This window comes from Phodopus roborovskii, unplaced genomic scaffold (genome assembly GCF_943737965.1).
Source record: "Phodopus roborovskii unplaced genomic scaffold, PHOROB, whole genome shotgun sequence".
Taxonomy (NCBI): domain Eukaryota; kingdom Metazoa; phylum Chordata; class Mammalia; order Rodentia; family Cricetidae; genus Phodopus; species Phodopus roborovskii.
Window position 1 is genome coordinate 1,722,969 of NW_026126586.1, and position 20,364 is coordinate 1,743,332.

Consider the following 20,364-nt stretch of genomic DNA (forward strand, 5'->3'; position numbering starts at 1 on the left):
TGGCTTTTCAGGTTGTTCGTTCCTCCCAACAATGGAGTCCTCTGTAAGCCGTTTCTCTGTAGACCAACCAGGTCTGAAATGTAAGCTCTTAAGTTTCTGCTGTCAGGACCAGAAGGCTTGGTGCTTCAGTGTCACTTCTTAAACTCAACAGGGAGTTAACTTAGCTGTTAGGGAATGTAGGTGAACCAGGAGTTAAGTCACAGAATTACTGTAACCAAAATTATCAGGGAAAATATGCCTTTGTTTACTGAAAATGTGGTTGGTTTTTTTTTTTTTTAAACTTTAGTGATACATTAACATCATTGTCTTTGTTTTTATTTGTTATATGGCTGGATATTTTCAATCCTGTTTTGTTTGTTTGAGTCAGGGTCTCACTATGCAGTCTGAGCTGGACTGGAACTTTACAGGTTCAGGCTGCCCTAGGATTCATAGAGATCTGCCTCCTAAGTGCTGGAACTAAAGGCAAACACCACTATGCCTAGCTCTTCAAGACCTTTTCTTTTCCCAAGAGAAAAATGACAAATACACATTTCTTTCTTTTTATTTTTCTTTGTGGATGAGACTCTTAAAATGTTAGTTAGCACAAAATGTATATATTATCTGGTCATTTGAAGCTCAACTCAAGCTTTACTAGGTAGAGCCAGCTGTCAAGTCTAAAGATGCTGGTCTTCTGAGATAGTTTGCCTCTCGAGTGAGACCTCTGAGCACTGTTAACTGTACCAGCAGCTGAAGTCCATATGGTGGAACATGAAAATACAAAACCCATCTCTCCTACTTGATCATGTCTGGCTGTGCTGATGGATGTTTGTGAGACCCAGGGGTTGCTGGGGAGGTGTGAATGAGGGTTCCAGACTGCATTCCCGACAAGCTTCCCAGCAGTGTCCATGGCTCTGGTGCCTGGTAGCTTGAGATAACAAACATCTGGGGGTCAGCTACTATGCTGCAGCATATCCTAACATCAGCTTTGTGGGTTTGGAGTAATTGGGATGGGTGCACATTTGTACGGTGAAAGGTTGTGTGCTAGCGCACACACTGTGTGGGGCTGCTTGGGGCTTAAGTAAGCATTGGATGATCTGTGTCATGTATTCTAAGAAGCTGAAGCTCTGCTCCCAGATGGCTTAGAGAAACTGAGAGCAGGTACAGCTCTGCACAGCTAACGTGTGGGTACCCGCCTTGTGCCATGTGACCATTATACATGTTCCTCCCTCTCCACACAGAGTATGATCTCCTCCATTGTGAACAGCACGTACTATGCAAATGTCTCAGCAGCAAAATGTCAAGAATTTGGAAGGTGGTACAAACATTTCAAGAAGACAAAGGATATGATGGGTAAGCAAAAAAAGAAAGAAAGAAAGAAAAAAAAAAAAGCCCACCCCCTTGCCGTGGCAACATAGCATTGCATGTCATTTGGGGGTTTATCAAAGTCACATCGAAAGCCAGATCTTTTGATTGCCCAATTAGAGATCAATTTAGAATGTTTCTTTGGGGGTGGGGGAGTGGGTATGAGTATAATGAGATAATTAAATTCAATAAATGTTTGTGTTTAAATCAGCCACACTGACTTGGTTGTCAGACATGCAGGAAATCGAGGCGTGAGGAGGGGAGCTGTCATTTTGTAACATCTCAGTGAAGACCTAACCAGGCCTTGAATAACTAATATCAGCTGTGATTTCTCACAGAGATAATCATGCTTTAAGGATTTTTGCTTTTGTTTGCAAAAAAAAGAGGAAGGGCCTGTTTTCGCACCAGCTTTTGAACAATATTTAACTGCATTCAACTTAGTAAACACTGTTCTGTTTTTACCATTGAGATGGAGTGGTTTTATGGCTCCAGACCCCATGGGTAGGCACTTTAGTGAGCTCACTCCTTTCCTACCTGGAACAGAACCAACACTGTCATCTCTGAACTTTCAGTTCCAGCCCAGCGCCCTCTCTGCACATGCTGCATTAGGTCAGCATGTGTTACATAAGACATGCATCAAGATGAGCTGAGGTGTAAAACGACAGGTCACGGCTGCATGCTGTGGCTGAGTGTTTGGAGTCCGGCATTTTCTCTTTGTGAGTCAGTCAGTGCTCATGGGAGTAAACACTATGGTTAAGGTTAATGTACCTTTTTCTTTCCCAAAGTGTATCTTCCAAATAGTACATCTTAAAATTAATAAGGATGGGATGTTTCATATACACAGTATTGTTAATCTTTATCGCCAATTCCATTCATTTAATAGTAACAACAATAATAACTTTTCCTAAAGACTTAGAGATGAGACCCGAGTTTTGAGCATGTTTTAGCTTTTAATATTTGAAGAAAGGCCATCCATCTACCAAAACACATTCTTTGCCTTTTATAGCTTAGGGCTATAATGAAGACAATGCATCAAGTTTCGAAATAATTGCTTGAATTACTGTTTCATGTGAATGGCCCACTTGGGCTGATATCACTGATAGAAATTGGAGGTTTCTTTCCATTCTTAGCTATATTCTGCATATATCATGGAGTATAGCAATATGACCAGATCATAAAATCTGCACATTTAATGAAAAGAGAAATGACGATTAAAGTCTAAATTGAGTCTGTACATGAGAAGTGTGGACATTTGAAAAGGCTTACCTGTTTCTATCACACTCTGGTTTTAGCATCTCTGTAGTCTCTTATGTGTAACAAGCAGTATAGCATTTGACACACTTAGTGCTGACTCCCAGCCAATCCACATAAGTGCTCTAGCCAAGGGAGAAGCATTCATCCTAGGGAGGTGGAAATAAATTGCAGAAGCGTGACAGCGTCACCATTGTACGAGGACAGTTCTCTGCCCTGTCCTAGCATCTGGTGAGAACTACACTTCTATTAAAAGCCTCCCAGCCTTAGCCACGCAGGGTATGCTGGCGTGCTCTCCACTCTGTGTCTTCGCTTTACCCTGAGAAGTATTTGGGGATACCCTTGTGTCCATGATTGGACTTAAGTGAAACAAACCACACGTGATGCCAAGAGGAGCAGCCAGCTGTTGTGCCCACCTTATTATTTTGTAGCCTACTTCCTCCTTTTGTCTGGATTGCTAGAATTAATATAATATGGAAGCATTTCCAGTTGTTTTCTCTAGCTTTTTTAATCAGAGTTTATTTGCTTTTAGTTTAGCTCACGGTTTCTCATTGCTGTTAAGCCAACAATATTCTTGATGCCATCTTAAAAGAAACAGCCATTGCTTGTAAGCCTTCTTGTGCTTATAATTGAGAATCAGTAATAGTTTGACTCTAAAGCAAATGTAAAAATGTGAACGTAGTAGATTTTATGCCTTGAATCGGTGGTTGTCAACCTTCCTAATGCTATGATCTTTTCATATAGTTCCTCATAAAATTGTTTTTTGTTGCTACTTATTATAACTCTAATTTTGCTTCTGTTACAAATTGTATTATAAATAATTTTGGAAATAAAGGTTTGCCAAAGAGGTCTTGACCCACAGGTTGATAACCACTGCATTATATTTAAGCTACATTTCAAAACAAGAGAAGTAGTGTTGTCCTGCACTCAGTGTGTGGAATTGTCTGTAGAGGAAAACACAGCCAGGGCCCGGGGAAGTTGTGCCCTTAATTATCTTGGCACCATTACTCCTCAGTGTGTGCTCTTTTTCTCTCTCTCTTTTGACGCAGGGTTCCTCTGTGTAGGCCTAGCTGTCCTGGAACTCACTCTGTAGGCTGACCTCAAACTCACAGATGTGTCTGCCTCTGCCTCACAAAAGCTGGGATTAAAGGCATGCACCATCAACACCCATCCTTTCTTTGTATTTCATATTGGGAAATGATCAGAAATTTTCTTATTGCTGTCTGAACGGGATTTTCCTTTTTGTCTACTTTAGTTGAAATGGATAGTCTGTCTGAACTCTCTCAGCAAGGCACCAACCACGTCAATTTTGGCCAGCAGCCGGTCCCAGGGAACACAGCTGAGCAGCCGCCATCGCCTGCACAGCTCTCACATGGCAGCCAGCCCTCTGTGCGGACCCCTCTTCCGAACCTGCACCCTGGGCTGGTGTCAACACCTATCAGTCCTCAGCTAGTCAACCAGCAGCTGGTGATGGCCCAGTTGTTGAACCAGCAGTATGCGGTGAACAGACTCTTAGCCCAGCAGTCCTTAAACCAACAGTACTTGAACCACCCTCCCCCCGTCAGTAGGTCTATGAATAAGCCTTTGGAGCAGCAGGTTTCCACTAACACGGAGGTCTCTTCAGAAATCTACCAGTGGGTGCGAGATGAACTGAAGCGAGCGGGAATCTCCCAGGCAGTGTTTGCACGCGTGGCTTTTAATAGAACTCAGGTCAGTTTTGTTTTGTTGTTCTGCTGTCTCTCCTTGTCTCTTTCCTGAGTCTGTGCTCATGTTTTTCCTTTACTCTGTCACCCCGGGTTAGCATGGGATCACAGCTGTGCTGTGCTCCTCTTCCAAGGGTGCATCCTGGCATTGTCTGTATTCTCTTCATGGTATGGTAAGCTGTTAGTAACAGAAGTCAAGGAGGTGTCTAGCCCAGTGTCCTTTCTATGTCTCTGCTCATAGCGAACTTAAAAACATTAATGTGCGTTGTTGAAGTCCTTCAACTTTTTTTGATACTATGCAGCTTAATAGTGATTGCATTTAATTCTGCAGCCATTTTCAGTTAGCCTTCCTCCATGATTTATTCATGTTCTCCACACTTTATTCTTTATTTTCCCCATTTTTGTAGTGGAGTTATATGCATTGTACAAAGTGTGTTTCTCTCTCTCTCCCCCGCCCTCGCTCTCTTGTTTATGTTTTTTTTGACACAGGGTTCCCCTGTGTAGTCCTAGCTGCCCTGGAACTCGCTCTGTAGACCAGGCTGGCCTCAAACTCACAGAGATACAGCTGCCTCTGCCTCCCCAATGCGGGGATTAAATGTGTGCGCCACCACCACCACCACAGTATCATCTCCTCCCAGCCAGAGTGTGGTTTCTTATAGCATTTTGTGTGCACATTGTGTGGCATGGCCATACTTCTAAGACCCTCTCTTTCTAGTGCCTCTTTGCCCTTCATCCAGAGGTCCAGGTTTATTTTGACAGACTTCACCTCACACCAGAGAAATCATGTTTTGTTTTGTTTTCTTTTTTTTTTTTTCTAATAGGTCCAGATAGTAAATATTTGAGCATCATAAACTCTGTTCACACTGTAGATCACTGACACTAGACAGTGGTGGAATGGGGTGGCTTGGTGGCAATTCACTGTCTATACAGGCCGTGTGCTGGGTTGGTCTGCAGGCATTGGTTGAATACTTAGTTTAGACTTCCCATTGAGGTATACCTTTTCCCTCCTGGGCAAATTCCTGTGAGACGCAATCTTCTCTGAAAGGATAGTGTCTTTAGTATTTGTAAAGGTTTTATTTGTTTAGATGTTAATATAATGCATGTGGTGTTTATTTTTAGCCAAGGCACACTAAAGAGGAATATTTAACTTTGAGACCATAATGTCTTTTCAGTTTTCTTGATTTTACCATGTTTGTTTCTTGTCTTTTTTCTTTTTCTTTCTCCCAACCTGTCTCTTTTGGTCTGCCTCATTTTTCATTCATCTTTATTTTGTTTATTATGTGATTATGAGAATAAAATTCTGATACAAAAATGATTATGTATTAATTCCTTGTTGGGAGAATGCCAGCTATGACTTGTGTTTGGCTGGCCTTGGCTAGACTGAGGGTCAGAAGACGTGGTGGTGGTGGGGTCTTGCAGGACTCCTTTTCGGTTTCTTCAGCTGCTTTTCTGTTCGCTATTGTTCTATTTTTAAAAGGGTGCTTTTTACACACTGTTGTCTTAGGTTAAAACTATATATATATATATTTTTAAACCAAGATCCATGTTTTTACAGCTTTAAAATTGTGTTCATTCTTAGCTAGTAAATTTAATATGACCCTTTAACTCAGTTGGGGGCAATAATTAAAAAAAAAAAATCAGTGAATCAAAAGCCACCCTCTAGAAATTCTGATTTGTGGTAGCATTCTTTATTTTGTAAATACGGTAATTACTAGTAATGCTTACTCCTGGGCCAAAAACTGGGACTCTCTATAAAAGTCGGGTAATGTTTGTTGAATTCAATTAAAAGACACCAGTGACACAGACACAGATTATAGATTTACTGATAAGCCCTTGAAAACTTGAGCAAACAGTTGTGTGCTAAACGTAAAGGGTATGTGCTGTGTGTGTGACGAGTGGGGGTGGGGGGCGACTCAACACACTTCCTCACCATGGCTGTGAAATGCTGTCTGTCTGTCTGTCCGCCCTTGGTCCTTACACACAACATTTGTGGTTCTCTGTAGGATTTATTGCACTAAGTGCTGAATTTTCCCTTGTTATATGAAGTAGTAGCTTTAAAAAGACTGTTCCCTGTGGTTCATATAAGGATTAGTGAGTTCATTTTTCTGAGCTTTGACAACATGATGGTATAGTTTCACCCAGATACCACATTTTAAATGGACAACTTAGAGAAAGAAAAGTCACTGCCCAGAATTATTTGTCAATAAATAGATTTAACTTTAAACCTTTATATGTATTAGCAATTGGTATTTCTCAGTGAAAGATATTAGGCCTTGTTTGTAACTGGCTTTTTATTTATTTATTTATTTTTAAGTGTGAGTGGTTTCATGTGGGTATTTATATGTTCATTGAGAGCCAGCTTTTGCACACGCAAGCATGTATGTAATTTTCAGTGGTCATACTTAAAAATCACACACACGCGCCCACACACAGCTGCATTTAGTTCAGTGATTATACATTCATATGAATGCATGTAGTGTGTTTATTTCAGAGTGTATGCATTTCAATAAAAGCAGGTGCAGAGTGAGAGCAGGGTGTGAGTGTGGAGTACGAAAATACACACGCTGATGCATATGTAGCGACAAGAGCTCTGCCGTTACATCGCACAGCTCAAGTCGGTGTGCTGTTATTTCAGTGAGCAGTTCCAACCCGGGTTCAGACATTTCTGTAAAACGTGGGCATAAAAAGGCAGAATTCTGCTATAGGTAGAGAAAGACACTGCACCCTATACCGACTATGGTAAAACGTTGGTGTAATAGGTGGCATGGTTAGGAACTGAGGATTTTTTAAATCATTGACAGCTCCGAGTAACTTTCTAACCCTGAACTTTCTGTTTTAACTCATGAGAATCCTTCATTATCTCAAAAGGGCTTCCCAAATTATACCACAGTCCTCTCAAGACTGTCACGTGGGGCGTTAAAAAGGCTACCATTTCTGAAAATTTATGGTGAAGTTTAGGTAGTTACTTGTTTTAAGGACTTTCCCTTTTTGGATGATGGGTGTGTGTTATTTAATTGACACTACAGATAGTAGCATTTACCATTCATTCAGTAATGTTTACTTGATGTCTTTTTAATGGAAACTTGTGGCCAGAAATGAATGCCAACGCTTCTACACTTAACTTTTCAGTCACCTCTGGGAATACTGTCCTTTAAAGGTTGTGATACAAGAAAATATATTTCTTTAAAAACTTACATAAACCCAGAGTTTACCCTGATTCTGCTCAGTAGCTTTTTTCGCTCTCCTCCCCCGTCTTTGGCACACTTTATTTCCCAGTAAAATAAAGGCTGGAGATGGATTATTCAAAACTGATAACAGTAATGTACCATCATATAATTTTTTTATCGAATTTGAGCTCTGTGAATTATGTGGTGGAGAGAAATTCACCTGATTAAGTATAACAGAAATCACTACTATGTTCCTATAATTCTTCAGTGTAATTTAAGAAAAGGCCACTGTCCGTATCACTATTGACTGAAAGGTAAAAAGGTACCATTATCTTATGTGACAGCTCTTGATGAGCCTACCAAGGGACAGAGATGAACGTGTCTACTTATCTATTTCTTGGCATGATTCCACAAGCAGGTGGAGTTTGAAAGTAGTCTTTCACCTGGTCACGTGATCAAGAGCTCACCAAACAGGCAAGTAGCCTGGAAAATATTCTGTCTCTCTCTTCAGGAGAGAGGGTTCCTCAAATAATTTTTTTTCTTTCTTTCTGAGGGCTTTGAAGTTCCACAGAGCTGATAAAATCTATTTTAATCAGTGATTATGTTCAAAGAGGAGACAAGCTGGAGGCCAGCAGGCTTTTTGTTCGGATTGGCCATCGTCTCTTGCACTTATCTGCTGTTTTAAAGAACTCATAATGAGCTTTTGGAAGTCCTGATACTATTTATTGGAGGCTTTTCCCTTCTTTTACAATTACTAATGAATTTTCCTTATAATAAGTTGTATAACTCTTATTGGAATGTGAAAAAAGAGAGGGTTAGGAATTTATCAGTAAATGAATTCTTTAATTGGAAAAAAATCAGAGCTTTCACTTAATCACTAAGTAATGGCCATGTAGAATAATCTGACCTCTTCATATATACAACACACATCCAATAATTTGTAAGATGTATAGTCCCAAAGGGAACTCCCTTCACAGCATACAAGTTTTTGGATTCTTTTTAGAAACAAGATTACTAATGATTTTACCTCATTTAATTCAGTGCATTTAAGAGCACCTATGGTACACAGAATGGGTATACTTTAATTTGGTACCTCAGTCAATTCTGTTATGTGACAGGGAGCATGGCCTTCACATACTATTTAGTGTGATGGGTTGTTGATAATGATATCTGTATCAGTCATTCATGAGGAATTAATACAAATGACCTTGACCTTACCTGGCATGTCTGCACTAGATTTGACCTATATAAAATAGGGAAAGGGACTATATATATATTGAATTCATTAGCAGCCATTCAACAACCCAAACAGGACCAAGGCTCACACACACACTCCAGCAGTAGTCATTTGCATCCAGATTATTATACATTACTCTTAAGAAATTAACACTAATCATATGGTTTCTGACAATATTTTCAGGCATTTCCACCAGGGGGCACTCCCCTCATTGAAAGCTCTGGGCCAAAAAAAAAAAAAAAAAAAAAAAAAAAGAAAGAAAGAAAAGAAAAGAAAGAATAAAAAAGAAAAAAGAAAGAAAGAAAATTCTGACCCAGTAGACTGTCTACACTGGCTGCCCTAAAGCTCTCTGAAAGTCTGGGGTTTGGAAGCCTGCACCCACTCCGAGGGGTGATTAAGTGTGGGGGGAAGTGCTCCACAGAGTGCTGGGATGAGAAGGTGTGCTGACTTCACACCAAACTTTCTCCCATGTGATGATCGGTCTTTTAGCTGAGCCACACCTATTCACAGGACTAGAGAGAAAGTGCTTCTGTGGGTTTTTTCATGGGTTTGATTTTCTTACTATAGTTGTCAGCTGTGGAACATTTTTAATAGAGATATGAAATATATTGCTTTGTCATCTTGAGATTTTTAGATGTCTAGTTTCAAGTATTCTGGTGTAGAAAAAAAGCTAAATATTTACAGGGTATCTTTTGCCCTGATTTTTTTTTTTTTTTTTTTTTCTGAATAGCCAGTAGCCTCATGAAGATAGACGTTTTACAAAGTACCATGTAATGGTGACTTTTTAGTGATGGCTAGAGTGGCTTGGCTGGAAGGGACCATAGCCTTGATTATGTAGCAATGTTAGTCATAACTCATCATAACCACTATAATATACGCTAATGTTCCTTTTTCATTTCTGTAGTCTATATTCATATAATTGTTTTAGTATTATCAATAACTGAAGTATATGACATTGGGCTAAGATGACAAACTTAACTATACTGTTATACTTGAGGATTTCGTGACATTCTGTATATACTCAATGCTTCCATCTGTTTATGCATTCCTATACAGTTGCTATATATTGCTTTACTAGCCACATTTTTTATTGGTTTCCTTTATTTATTTATTCACGTATTTGAGACAAGGTCTCACTGTTTTGGCCTTCCTGGGGAGGGGACTACAGACAGCCATGCCAACATACCTGCTTTCTAAGGTTTTGCTGCTGCTGTTTGTTTTTTAAGTATATACTATTTTGCAGGAGCAATGATACAGATTGTGTGTGATATGTATATTCATCTCCATAAGGCATATTAGAAATAGTCTAATTAGTTAAATAGCTGGATGATTGACTGCCTATTTGATCTGAGTTCTGTTCACAGGGTGTTTTGTTCTTGGCAGGCCCAGTTGTGGGTACTAGCAAGTATCATGGCCAAAAGGACAGTGCCTCAGTTGCTAAGTAACATTTGTTACGTAAGTTCAGACATAATGTCCAGGCTTTGGTTGCAGTAGACCAACAGAGAGATTTATTTATAGTCGACTCAATTCCCCAGAGCTTGCTGGAGGTTTCTTTCCCCCTTAAGTACCAGCTTATAAATCAAATGTTTATTTTAAAGGGGCAATGTTCTTATCCTGTCTGTACCCACAGGCTATATCAGGCAACATGACTTGAGAAATTTGGAAGAAAACCAGGTTTATACTTCCAAGAAACCATAACCATTTTGCCTTCTCTCACTGAAGTGCACACATTTGGCCATTTCTGCAGGGTTTTGGTGGAGGTGGCTTGTCTGGTTATACAGAAGCCTTGATTGTGACTGTTGTGAGTTAGTTGCATTTGTGTAAGTAAGGAAAGCAGGGCATCCCGTTTTCCCACACATTACTGCATGTGTGAGGTTGAAAGCACTGAGCTACTTGGCTTATTACATGACCAGAGAAGCCTTTGCTTCCGGGTGCATTTGGGAAGACACCAACCATTTAAAAAACAAATTCTTCCAAAGGAAAAAGAAAACCTTTAATATAAAGGAAAAAGAAAACCATTAATATAAAGGAAAAAGAAAACCTTTAATATTACATTGTTAGGGGGAAGAAAACACCGTAAGAGAAGTTTCTAGTAGTTTTTGAGTTTCCAGTGTTACTAATAGTGATCTTTAGTTTTCAAGAGATTTGATATGTTACTCATCAATTTGTCAAATTTTGGGATAGGATTTTTACAGTGTGGAAGAGTGGCTACGTATTTCAGGTTTGAGCTGTGGCTTTTTCAACCTGTTACCGTACTAGCATAGTATACAACACTTTGTAATCACTTGTGGTAGTCTGTTTCCTTTTGAACAGCAAATTCAGATGGCCAACTGTGACACTTTGTTATATATTCAAAGTCTTAGTGGTCTTGAGTGATGTGTTGGTCAGTTCCTGGTATCTTCCTCAAACCCTCAGCTTGTTCGTCTAGAAATGGCTTTGTGTCTGTGGTTGGCTGCCTGTGCCTTTGTCTGGCAGCTTGAGAACTGTACAGTTCAATGATGTTTGTTCTGGGGATGTCACTTACTCCTAACCTCCTCCGCCATCTTTCTGTGGAAGATTTCACGGCAGCTTAGGCTACTTAAAAGGAGGAGACCAATTAGGCCGGCTCAGTTTCTGCTGTTTGTAAAGCACTGCTTCATAAAATGAAGGATACAATCGAGGCTTTTTTCCTCCACTGCAGTTGGAGCTAATGGATTCCTAGAGAGACTCAAGACCTCTGACTACCCCTTCTGAGGGGCGTGGAAAAAAGTAGGATACTCACCTCACCCTGGCTGGAGCAAGAAGCAAGCTAACCAGTGTCTCTCTTCCCCTGTAGGGATTGCTTTCTGAAATCCTCCGAAAGGAAGAGGACCCCAAGACTGCATCCCAGTCTCTGCTGGTAAACCTTCGCGCTATGCAGAATTTCTTACAGTTGCCCGAAGCTGAAAGAGACCGGATATACCAGGATGAGAGGGAAAGGAGCTTGAACGCTGCCTCAGCCATGGGTCCAGCTCCGCTGCTAAGCACCCCGCCCAGTCGCCCTCCCCAGGTGCTCCTGCCTCTCCCTTGCATTTCTTTGTCCTGTCCTGAAAATTTTTAATGATGACTCTCAGCGAGAAGTTGGGTAGATACAGATTGAAAAAGTTCCATAGACTTGCCTGAGAATTTCATTCCATATCACTAATTTTGATGGAAAACAGTTCGTTCCTAATTAGGGAAAAGAAAACTGCCCTGTGTAGCTCCAAGTCTTTGGGTTCTTGAGGGCTGAAGAAGTGACAGGGTTACCTCTACTGTTCTTACTACAGACGCATTCTGTTCACCTCAGGACAGAAATAGTACCGCCTGGTTACTGTCACTAGTTTGAGGACTGCCATTTGAGTAGTAAATAAAAAATAAATAAATTCATTTATATTTATGCTTTCCAATACGGACTGCAGCTGGTACCAATTACATATCATCTCGTTTGTAATCTTTCATAATTAAGTTTAATACAATCCTTGAAGGCAGCTTTAAGTGAGACTGATAAAGAATTCTGTCTGAATTCCCAGAAATGGGCACATTTTCATTTTCTTCAAAATGTTCCACTTTTTAGGAAGGAAAAATGAATCTACCTTCTAGTTAACTTTATTGTACATTACTGTTTTAAATTAAGTGTTAAACTTATGTTCAGCACAAACCATTAGATGAAATAGCTTAGATTTAAAACCCACAAACAAATGTGTTTTTTTCCATGGCAGGTACAACCCCTACAACTAAGATCAACTTCCAGAGTTGTTTGAAAAGTTGAGTGTGGAACACAAATTCAGAGTATTTGTGGAATATAATGTCATAATCTTATGTTGATGATTTCTTTTCATCAACAATCAAGTCTATAGATTTCCAAGCACAGAAATATAGAAAAAGCCGTTGAGTGACAAGAAAGAACCTGTCACAGGGACTCTACAAATGAGTACCAGGCACACACTCTGGCTATTGGTAGAGGCTCTTGAACTGTTGACAGAACGTTCTAAAGAAATTACTTCTAAAATCTATTTTTAATGAAAATCAACCATGTCTGTAGGAGCAGGCTGTGATAAGATGGTGCAATTGTGTGAGAGAGGGGCCACCATCTCCATGGCCACCATCTCCATACACAAGCTGCCTGCCTCCTCACAGCTACTGAATGGTACCCTCATCTACAAAGTAGATACAGAGCTAGGAACTCGTGAGTGTGTATTTGACTTGGGTAGGTCATTAGATATAGAAGCTGAAGCCTTTAAGTGTTCACCACACCCTTACTCTTTTGCAGTAACCATCCAGATGGTGACTGTATGCCTGGGGACACTAGCCTGGCCTTACTCTTCCTTGTTCTGAGGTGTTTAAAATAATTTCTTTAATAACATTTTGACTCTTAGCAAGACCATCTTCTCTTTTCAATATGCCCAGTTATTTAATTTAGTGTTTAAACAGCTTTTGTTGTGTAGAAATTTTATTTTCTTTATGTGGTTCTGAATAATCCTTATTATTTGTTCTCTGAGCCAAATTTGGATTAGATCTTAAGCGATATTTCTTTTCATGCAGTCTTAAGATACTATTCAATACCTTTCCTGTGTGTGTATTTATAAAGACCATATGGCATGCTATGTGGGATAGAAAATGAATGGAATTTACCTTATCCTAAGTTTTAGGGTTCCTAGATGAGACGCCCTTCCCTGTGTTTGCTCTCAAAGGGGGTTAAGACTAACCAGGCTTGTAGTTGGGGTGAACATAGGAAGTGGGTAGGCACTCCCTGGTGAGACACTTCCAGATTTCTCCTAGTGTGGTATTACTGGCTGACTCACCAAATCCAGAGGTGAATAATAATGTGTCTGTTTGTTCCTCATTCACTCCATTTCCATTACTCCGTGTTGTAACAGTGCCCATTGCCAGTTGGTTACATTCTACCATTTAAGCAACACATTAAATTTAAAAAGATGGTCTGTTTATCTCACTGCAAAATGAGTAGAGTAGGGAAAAGCTTGCTGTCAAGCTTGGAGAATTAGAACTGTTTGAATTGGCAGTTGAGGTTACAATGGAACCCCTAGAGAGGTACATATGCCTACTACAGGCAAAAAAATGGAAAACACCATAGAGAGAGCCTCAAAACTGTCTTAAGTTTACCTTATCAGGGAAAAGTCTCTGTGAAATCATTAAAAAAATAAGTAAATAAAAAATAAAAGAAAAAGGAAAAAAAAAGGAAGAGAGAGAGAGATTTAAAATCCATTCTGAGACAAATGTTGGGTTTGGACTTGAACTCTGATTCTTTGTGAAAACAAAACAAAAAATGCTATCAGAGGTGAAAGGAGAGGTCCTTGGTGACTCAAGGGACACACAGGACACGGTTAAGCCTGGGAGACTGGAATCTGTCCTGCTCCTACAGTATGTGGCACACATTTTGGGAAGATTTTTACAATGTTCTTGGAGTATCCTAGACCAAGGAGCTAAACTGTTGTGAGGAACTTAGATTTTAAGTCATCTTTGACAGGGGACTTGCTTGGATAGTCTCCAGAAAGATGTCCTACAAATATCTACTGGGAGATGGCCCAACTGTAGGAAACAACAAAGCTCACAGCTGCCCCAGGCCTGGTGCTATGTCCCCCTAGTGCAGACCTACCTAGGGTAATCCAGTAGAGGCAAGCATAAAGTGCCATTGTCCTTTCTCTGAATCTGGGCCAACCCTAATTGTCAGAGGCATATTTTCATAAGTTCCATGCTGTAATTAAAAAAGAAAAAATACCTGGTAGTTGATAATGGTTCACAGCTTTCTAAGCACCTTCACATGCATTAATTCATTGAATCCTAATACCAACCTTTTGCTAGGAGAAAAAGGAAAAAAACTGAGTGAAAGGTTTTAATTAAAGTTTTCAAATCCTAATTAAACTTGTTGCATTTTCCTTTACCTTAAGACATCTCACCAAAATACACAGTTTTAAGAGAAGGATGAAAGTCATAGAAAATGGGAATTTGTGCTGTTAGATTAGAAGGAAGAATGTTTGAGAATATTGTCTGCGTGAAACAAATGTTTGACAAATGATCTATTTGGAATGACTCTTTGCACAATGATATTTCTGGTATTTTAAAGGAAATTCATTTAAAATCTTCATCATAAGAAAGTACATTAATGGTCTGCCTTATAGATTTGATTTCTGGCTATGTTGTGCAAAGTTACTTAATGATTTTAATAGAGGGATTGTTATAAGTAAAAATGAATGATTATTTCATGGGGATGATTTGCCCTGCAGAACAAATAGGCTTAAACTAATGCCCTCTCCCTTAGGCATTATTGGTAGGCATTACTTGTGTATTTTTATACATGTTGACTCATAGAGCTAATTGTCTAATTTTAACTTCTATAAGAACCATTTGAAAAGTTGTAATTTTTAAGTGAATTGTACCATCCTTTCAACTTCTTTTGCATCTCCTCCTGGGATTCTTCAGCTTCTTTGCAAGTAAGGTGTGAGATTTCACAGAAATGTATTAGGAAATATACCAAGTCCATATAAGGACATATAATTCATCTGATCCTCCATTGCTCTGTCTCTTCACAAGGAATCCCTCTGTGATATGATGAAGCATAGGTTCATTGTGGCTTCAGGTCCAGTTACAGGCATGAACTCAGTGCATGAGGAGAGTGTCTCTTGTTGTAGATTCCTGGGAAAGCATTAACTTTTGTGTTCTTGGGGATCTAGATTTGGAAAATATTGTTCCTATGAAAGAAAGACAGCTCTTAATAGTTCAAACGATGTTTGAAGGCAGTGTTCTATAGGACTGTTGTCCATCGTCCCACAAAATTAGTAAGAGAAGGAATAGGCATACCTTGGAAAATAGATTAGTGTTAATTATAAACCATTAGCTTCTAACACTTAGAACCTAATGAGCTAGACTTAGCAAAGGACTTCTGAAAAGCAGGCCCAACAAGTCTTGATCTCTAAGACGTTTTCTGAATAACAAGACCCCACAGAAGAACATATGCCAAACACAGATTTCAGCAAACTGAAGTTCAGAGCTTAGCCGGGAGCAGGAGGCAACTTACTTTACCTCTGTCATAACAACATTTCCAGTTTTAAAATAGAGTAATGATAGCACCTACTTAGGGTCACTACATAGTTCAAAGGGTTAGGATACATTCATACATAAAGCAGCCAAAGAATATCAGTCTCCTGTCTCATAATTACTGAAGGAACATAGAACTTTAATCTTGTATATGTATTAGCCATATGCTATATACAGCACATTCACTCACCCAGACCAAAGGGTATTAGGCTCATAAGCCTGAAAGTCCGATGTATTTGGCAATCAGTCAAGAGGCAAACTAGACTTTTCATGCACAATGTGTGCTCTGCAGTGCAATTTTAGTGAAATGACAGGCAGACACCAGTACTGCAGCCTGTGCCCCACACGGGAGGGTAAATAGAAGCTGTGGATCTTAACCACTTCCCTGGCGCCACCGTAATGATGGAGTAGTGTGCCCTACCTTGATAAAAGCTATTCCGATTGCAACTGCATTTATTTCACCTCCTGTGCTATTTGTGGAGAAGAGTGAAGAGTAGTTTGTTTTGCCTGGGATGAACTACTTTATGAATTTTAATGGGTGATATAATATTAAAAGCTAAACCAGGATTAAAGATGATTTTTTTTTTTTTGTACTAAGCAAAAATAGTACTTAGTAGAGTGGAGTAGAAAAGATTTTTGTTTCCATTTTTTACCTGGGGAAAAATTCAGCTTTCATAGTTTGAAAAGCTGCCCAAGTAAGTTCCCCTTAAGCAGTAGCTTGTGTTTAGGAAAAAAAATGTGGTTCTAGAATTCTAATGGCTTATCTGTGATAAGATACATATCTGGGCCAGCAAGAAGAGCTTTGCTAAATACTTTTTAACTGAGTAATGCAGCCAGGTACTAAGTATATATTTTTAAAAATTTCCCCACATTCTTTTCTTGTAATGCTTCTTTGCTCCTTCCTCCCCACAAGGAAATGAGTGAAATGAGTGTTTTTTTTTTTTTTTTTTGTGATTTAGGATTCTTGTTTTTTGGTTCAAGTTGTAATTGCTTTGTAGAACCTTTAAAGAAAATTTTAGAAACAGACTCACAGAAACTTAAACTCTCCAATTTAATTTTTACAAAAAAAGAATGAAAATTGTAAGACCAAGTGAAATCCCAAGTTTCCTAAAACCAGAGCTTTTCCTATGGCTGCCCAGATTGTACAGGGAGCTCTGTCTCTTCCAGTGTGATGGACTTTGGGACCTCCATTTCCATACCATTCAATTTTCAAAGCAATTGAAATGGCTTTTCTCTTTCATTTAAGCAGTGAGAAAAATAGGTATTAGAAGGGACCCCATGGGGTGATCAAATGTATCCCTCTGCCTCAGAGCAAGACCACCCCAGAGCAAAGTTTCAAATCTCACCAAAGCAACTTTGTAGGCAATTTATGGTAATGTGTTAACTCTTCTGCTCCTAAAGTGCTGTTTAGCAGATTATGGCTTCAAAGCCCCTTTCGTTTCTTGTGGCCTCCAGTCTTAATGTACCCCTTGCTGGTATAGACCCAGAGCTAGAAAAGGAGCCCTGGAGATCTCCTGCCACTCCCGATGAGAACAGGTTCCCCATCCTGCTATACTTGTAGTCAGCCAGTGCACAGCATGCCTTCCTTCTGCTGCTAGGGTTGGGCTGGAGAAGGTCTTGCTGTGTGTGGATCTTGCTCCCAGAGACAAGTCAGGGGAAAGTGGCTTTGCTTCCAGGCTAGATGTTCCAAGGACTGAGAAGGTACATTTCATGGGACCTATATTTACTTTCAAGAACTTAATCTCCTTCTGCAGCAACCTCTGCTAACTTTCATGCAAAGTGGTTTTGGGGAACAGATGGAAATTAACATGGAACAACACAGTTTGACATTATTATCTGTGCATTCACCTAATGTGCTTATTTTTATTATTATTATTTTTATTGTTGTTGTTGTTGTTCAAAGTTTATTTAACTCTCTAGAGAAACCTTAGTCTCCATAGAGGGCCCTACAAGTGAGTTCTATATTGTTTCCCGTTGCCAAGAAGCATGACCCTACCCCCCCATACTAGGATTCCCACATTTTCACCAGTTTCCTAGGAAAAAATCAGCTAATTGTTGATAAGAAAAGTTTCAAGACCGTTTCATACAACTGTATGATAAAAATTAAAATTAGAATTAAAAATAATAATGGTATCATTTTAAGGTTGTGATCTGGTTTCCAAACCCCTAGTGTTTGTTGGTTGAGGTTTTTTTTTTTGTTTTGTTTTGTTTTGTTTTAAACTGTCCCTTCTTATATCCATCATGAAAGGATTGATAGAATTTTTTGAGTGATTATACGTTTTGAATATATTTGTAGAGTCACTAATGATATATTTTAATTCACAGAAATAATCAATTACACTCTAAGAAACACTTCTTGTTTAGTTCTATAAGTCCAAAGGAAGTCGTTCCATAGCAGAATGCCAGGAAAAGATGAAATAATCAGAGAGAACAGCTTGGACATCACGTGTGAAACGCAACCAGCCTTTACGATAATTGAGCAAGGGTTTCTACCTGTTCATGGATGGATAAAAGATTTAAATATGCAGTTCTGTAAATGGCTTTATTATGGAAGATTTTTAAAATGAAACATAAGAGGGAAAGGCATTTTTAAAAAGTCTGAAATTAAAAAGGCCATAGTATATAACGGCTATCAGTGAGGGAACTGTCTATTAGGCATTGGGCGCCCAGCGAAGACACAGCACTGTGCATTATGATTTTAATTGTGAATTTCCTTTGTTAGGGCTGGAGTGGGAGGTAATTGGGAGACAATTCGTTTAGTGTTTTCAAGTCCTTGAAGCCCCTTTCTTTTCCAGAAAACTTACTTTATGGCATTATTTTTCCTGGTTGTCATCTGGCAGTTGCTGTCACATTATGGATGCAGTCACCTGTGACATTGTGACTTCCTTAACTTAAGCAATCTGATCTCAGGGCAATAACTAATGTTGAATGACTGCGCTGTTGATCACCTTGATCATAAAAGGAGTAACTGTGCCCAGCTTGGATGCTGGGCCTGAGAAGCTTTGAATCAATTTAGCTAATGAAAAATGACAGCAATGTTCAAAATGTTTTGTAGGTGAAAACAGCTACTCTTGCCACTGAGAGGAATGGGAAACCAGAGAACAATACTATGAACATTAATGCCTCCATTTATGACGAGATTCAGCAGGAAATGAAGCGTGCTAAAGTGTCCCAAGCACTGTTTGCAAAGGTTGCCGCCACAAAAAGCCAGGTCAGTACCGCTATCAGGCAGCAGTGTTTATCTGTGATGCCTGTGCACAGTCAAAGAACGACATGTTTGTTTGCAGGGAGCTGCCATCGCTGGGAGGCTATGGCCTCCTGTACTATGTAGAGAACTATGCTGAGTAGTAGTGTTGGGGTGTAGGTTGTAGATACTGGGTTTCTTGGACCCCCCAGCAGCCGCTCCTAGAACCAAGGATTTCTCAGGGAGTCTCTGAGGCAGTTAATAGTTGCTTTCAGAAGTAGACCCTCATGTGCAGTTTACTGGGCTAGTGTTTTGTAATAGAACATGTAAATTACTGCTTTTTCATCGCTCCTCAGATAACCTTCAATTTTATTCTAAAAACATCCTACAACTTCTTTTCCAACTAGTTTACCTACGGCTATCCAGTTGTTACTAAAACAAACCACATACACTGTTGAGTTTGAGTGATTGTAACTTTTCTGTAGTAGGACACAGATAGATTGAACTGTACTACACAAAGGAAACTTGTCCATCTCTAAGGACTGCATAGAGTTAAATGGGCAGTCACAGACCTCTTCAAAGCAAGTTTAAAAAACAACAGCCAGATCATAGAGCCTATTACCAGATCTCTTATTTAAATAGACTCTCCTACCTTGGTAATTGTTTACTCGAATCATCTGGTAGAACAAACTCGCACTGTCTCGTAGCCCTTCACCAGAGCTAGGAATCCTTTTAAAAAGCTTCCCATACAAAAATGGATTCACTTTCACAAAAGGACTTGGTAACACTGAGGTGGGGACTCAGAGCACACAGAGCTTGGGTGAGACTTGAATAACTTGAAATGTTACACAATTCGATTTTCATAATTGTTAAATGCTCTTTTATATAACATCCTAAATGTTGTCAATATGTGATAAAAATGGACAATTCTGGGATTACTTACAGCATGAAAATTTATAGCACAATACTTTTTGGCTTTTCCTAAAATTTTACTCTGTCTGTGTTAATAATGATACTTAATTGGGGTTTCACTTTAGAAACATGTTGCTCCTGTTTAAGTTGTAGGCTGGATGAATACTTAAGGGATATCTTGGAAATGTTATATAAAAATGATTAAACTCAAGCTGTGGACTGTAAAAAATTATAGCTTTATAGGCCGCATGCCTGCCTTACCCTTCAATCACTGTCAAAGTGATAATTTCTACAATAATATGTTTCTTTTATTGTGAGATTCTAAACATCAAGTACTGTTTAAACATTAAACTGAATTGTTTATGTTAGTGCTATACTCAGCGTGTCATACATCAGGCCACCGTAATCTCTCATGGAATGTAAAATTCTGTCATGAATCATGGCTTGCATATCGGAAATTACTGTAATTTTGATTGGAAATTACAGGGCTCTTGAAATGTTTCTAATTATGATAGAATG

General features: G+C 39.3%; 1 protein-coding gene across 7 annotated transcripts in view; it reads left to right on the plus strand.

Annotated features, from left to right (window-relative positions):
• The window catches only part of Satb1 (SATB homeobox 1), a 91,088-nt gene that overhangs the window by 43,977 nt on the left and 26,747 nt on the right, over positions 1–20,364 (plus strand). For all 7 annotated transcript variants that reach the window (XM_051204219.1, XM_051204218.1, XM_051204216.1 and 4 more), the window contains exons 6-9: positions 1,218–1,329; positions 3,848–4,302; positions 11,515–11,727; positions 18,805–18,960. In XM_051204219.1, the coding sequence (XP_051060176.1) occupies positions 1,218–1,329; positions 3,848–4,302; positions 11,515–11,727; positions 18,805–18,960 (936 nt within the window). The remainder of the gene's footprint in view (positions 1–1,217; positions 1,330–3,847; positions 4,303–11,514; positions 11,728–18,804; positions 18,961–20,364) is intronic.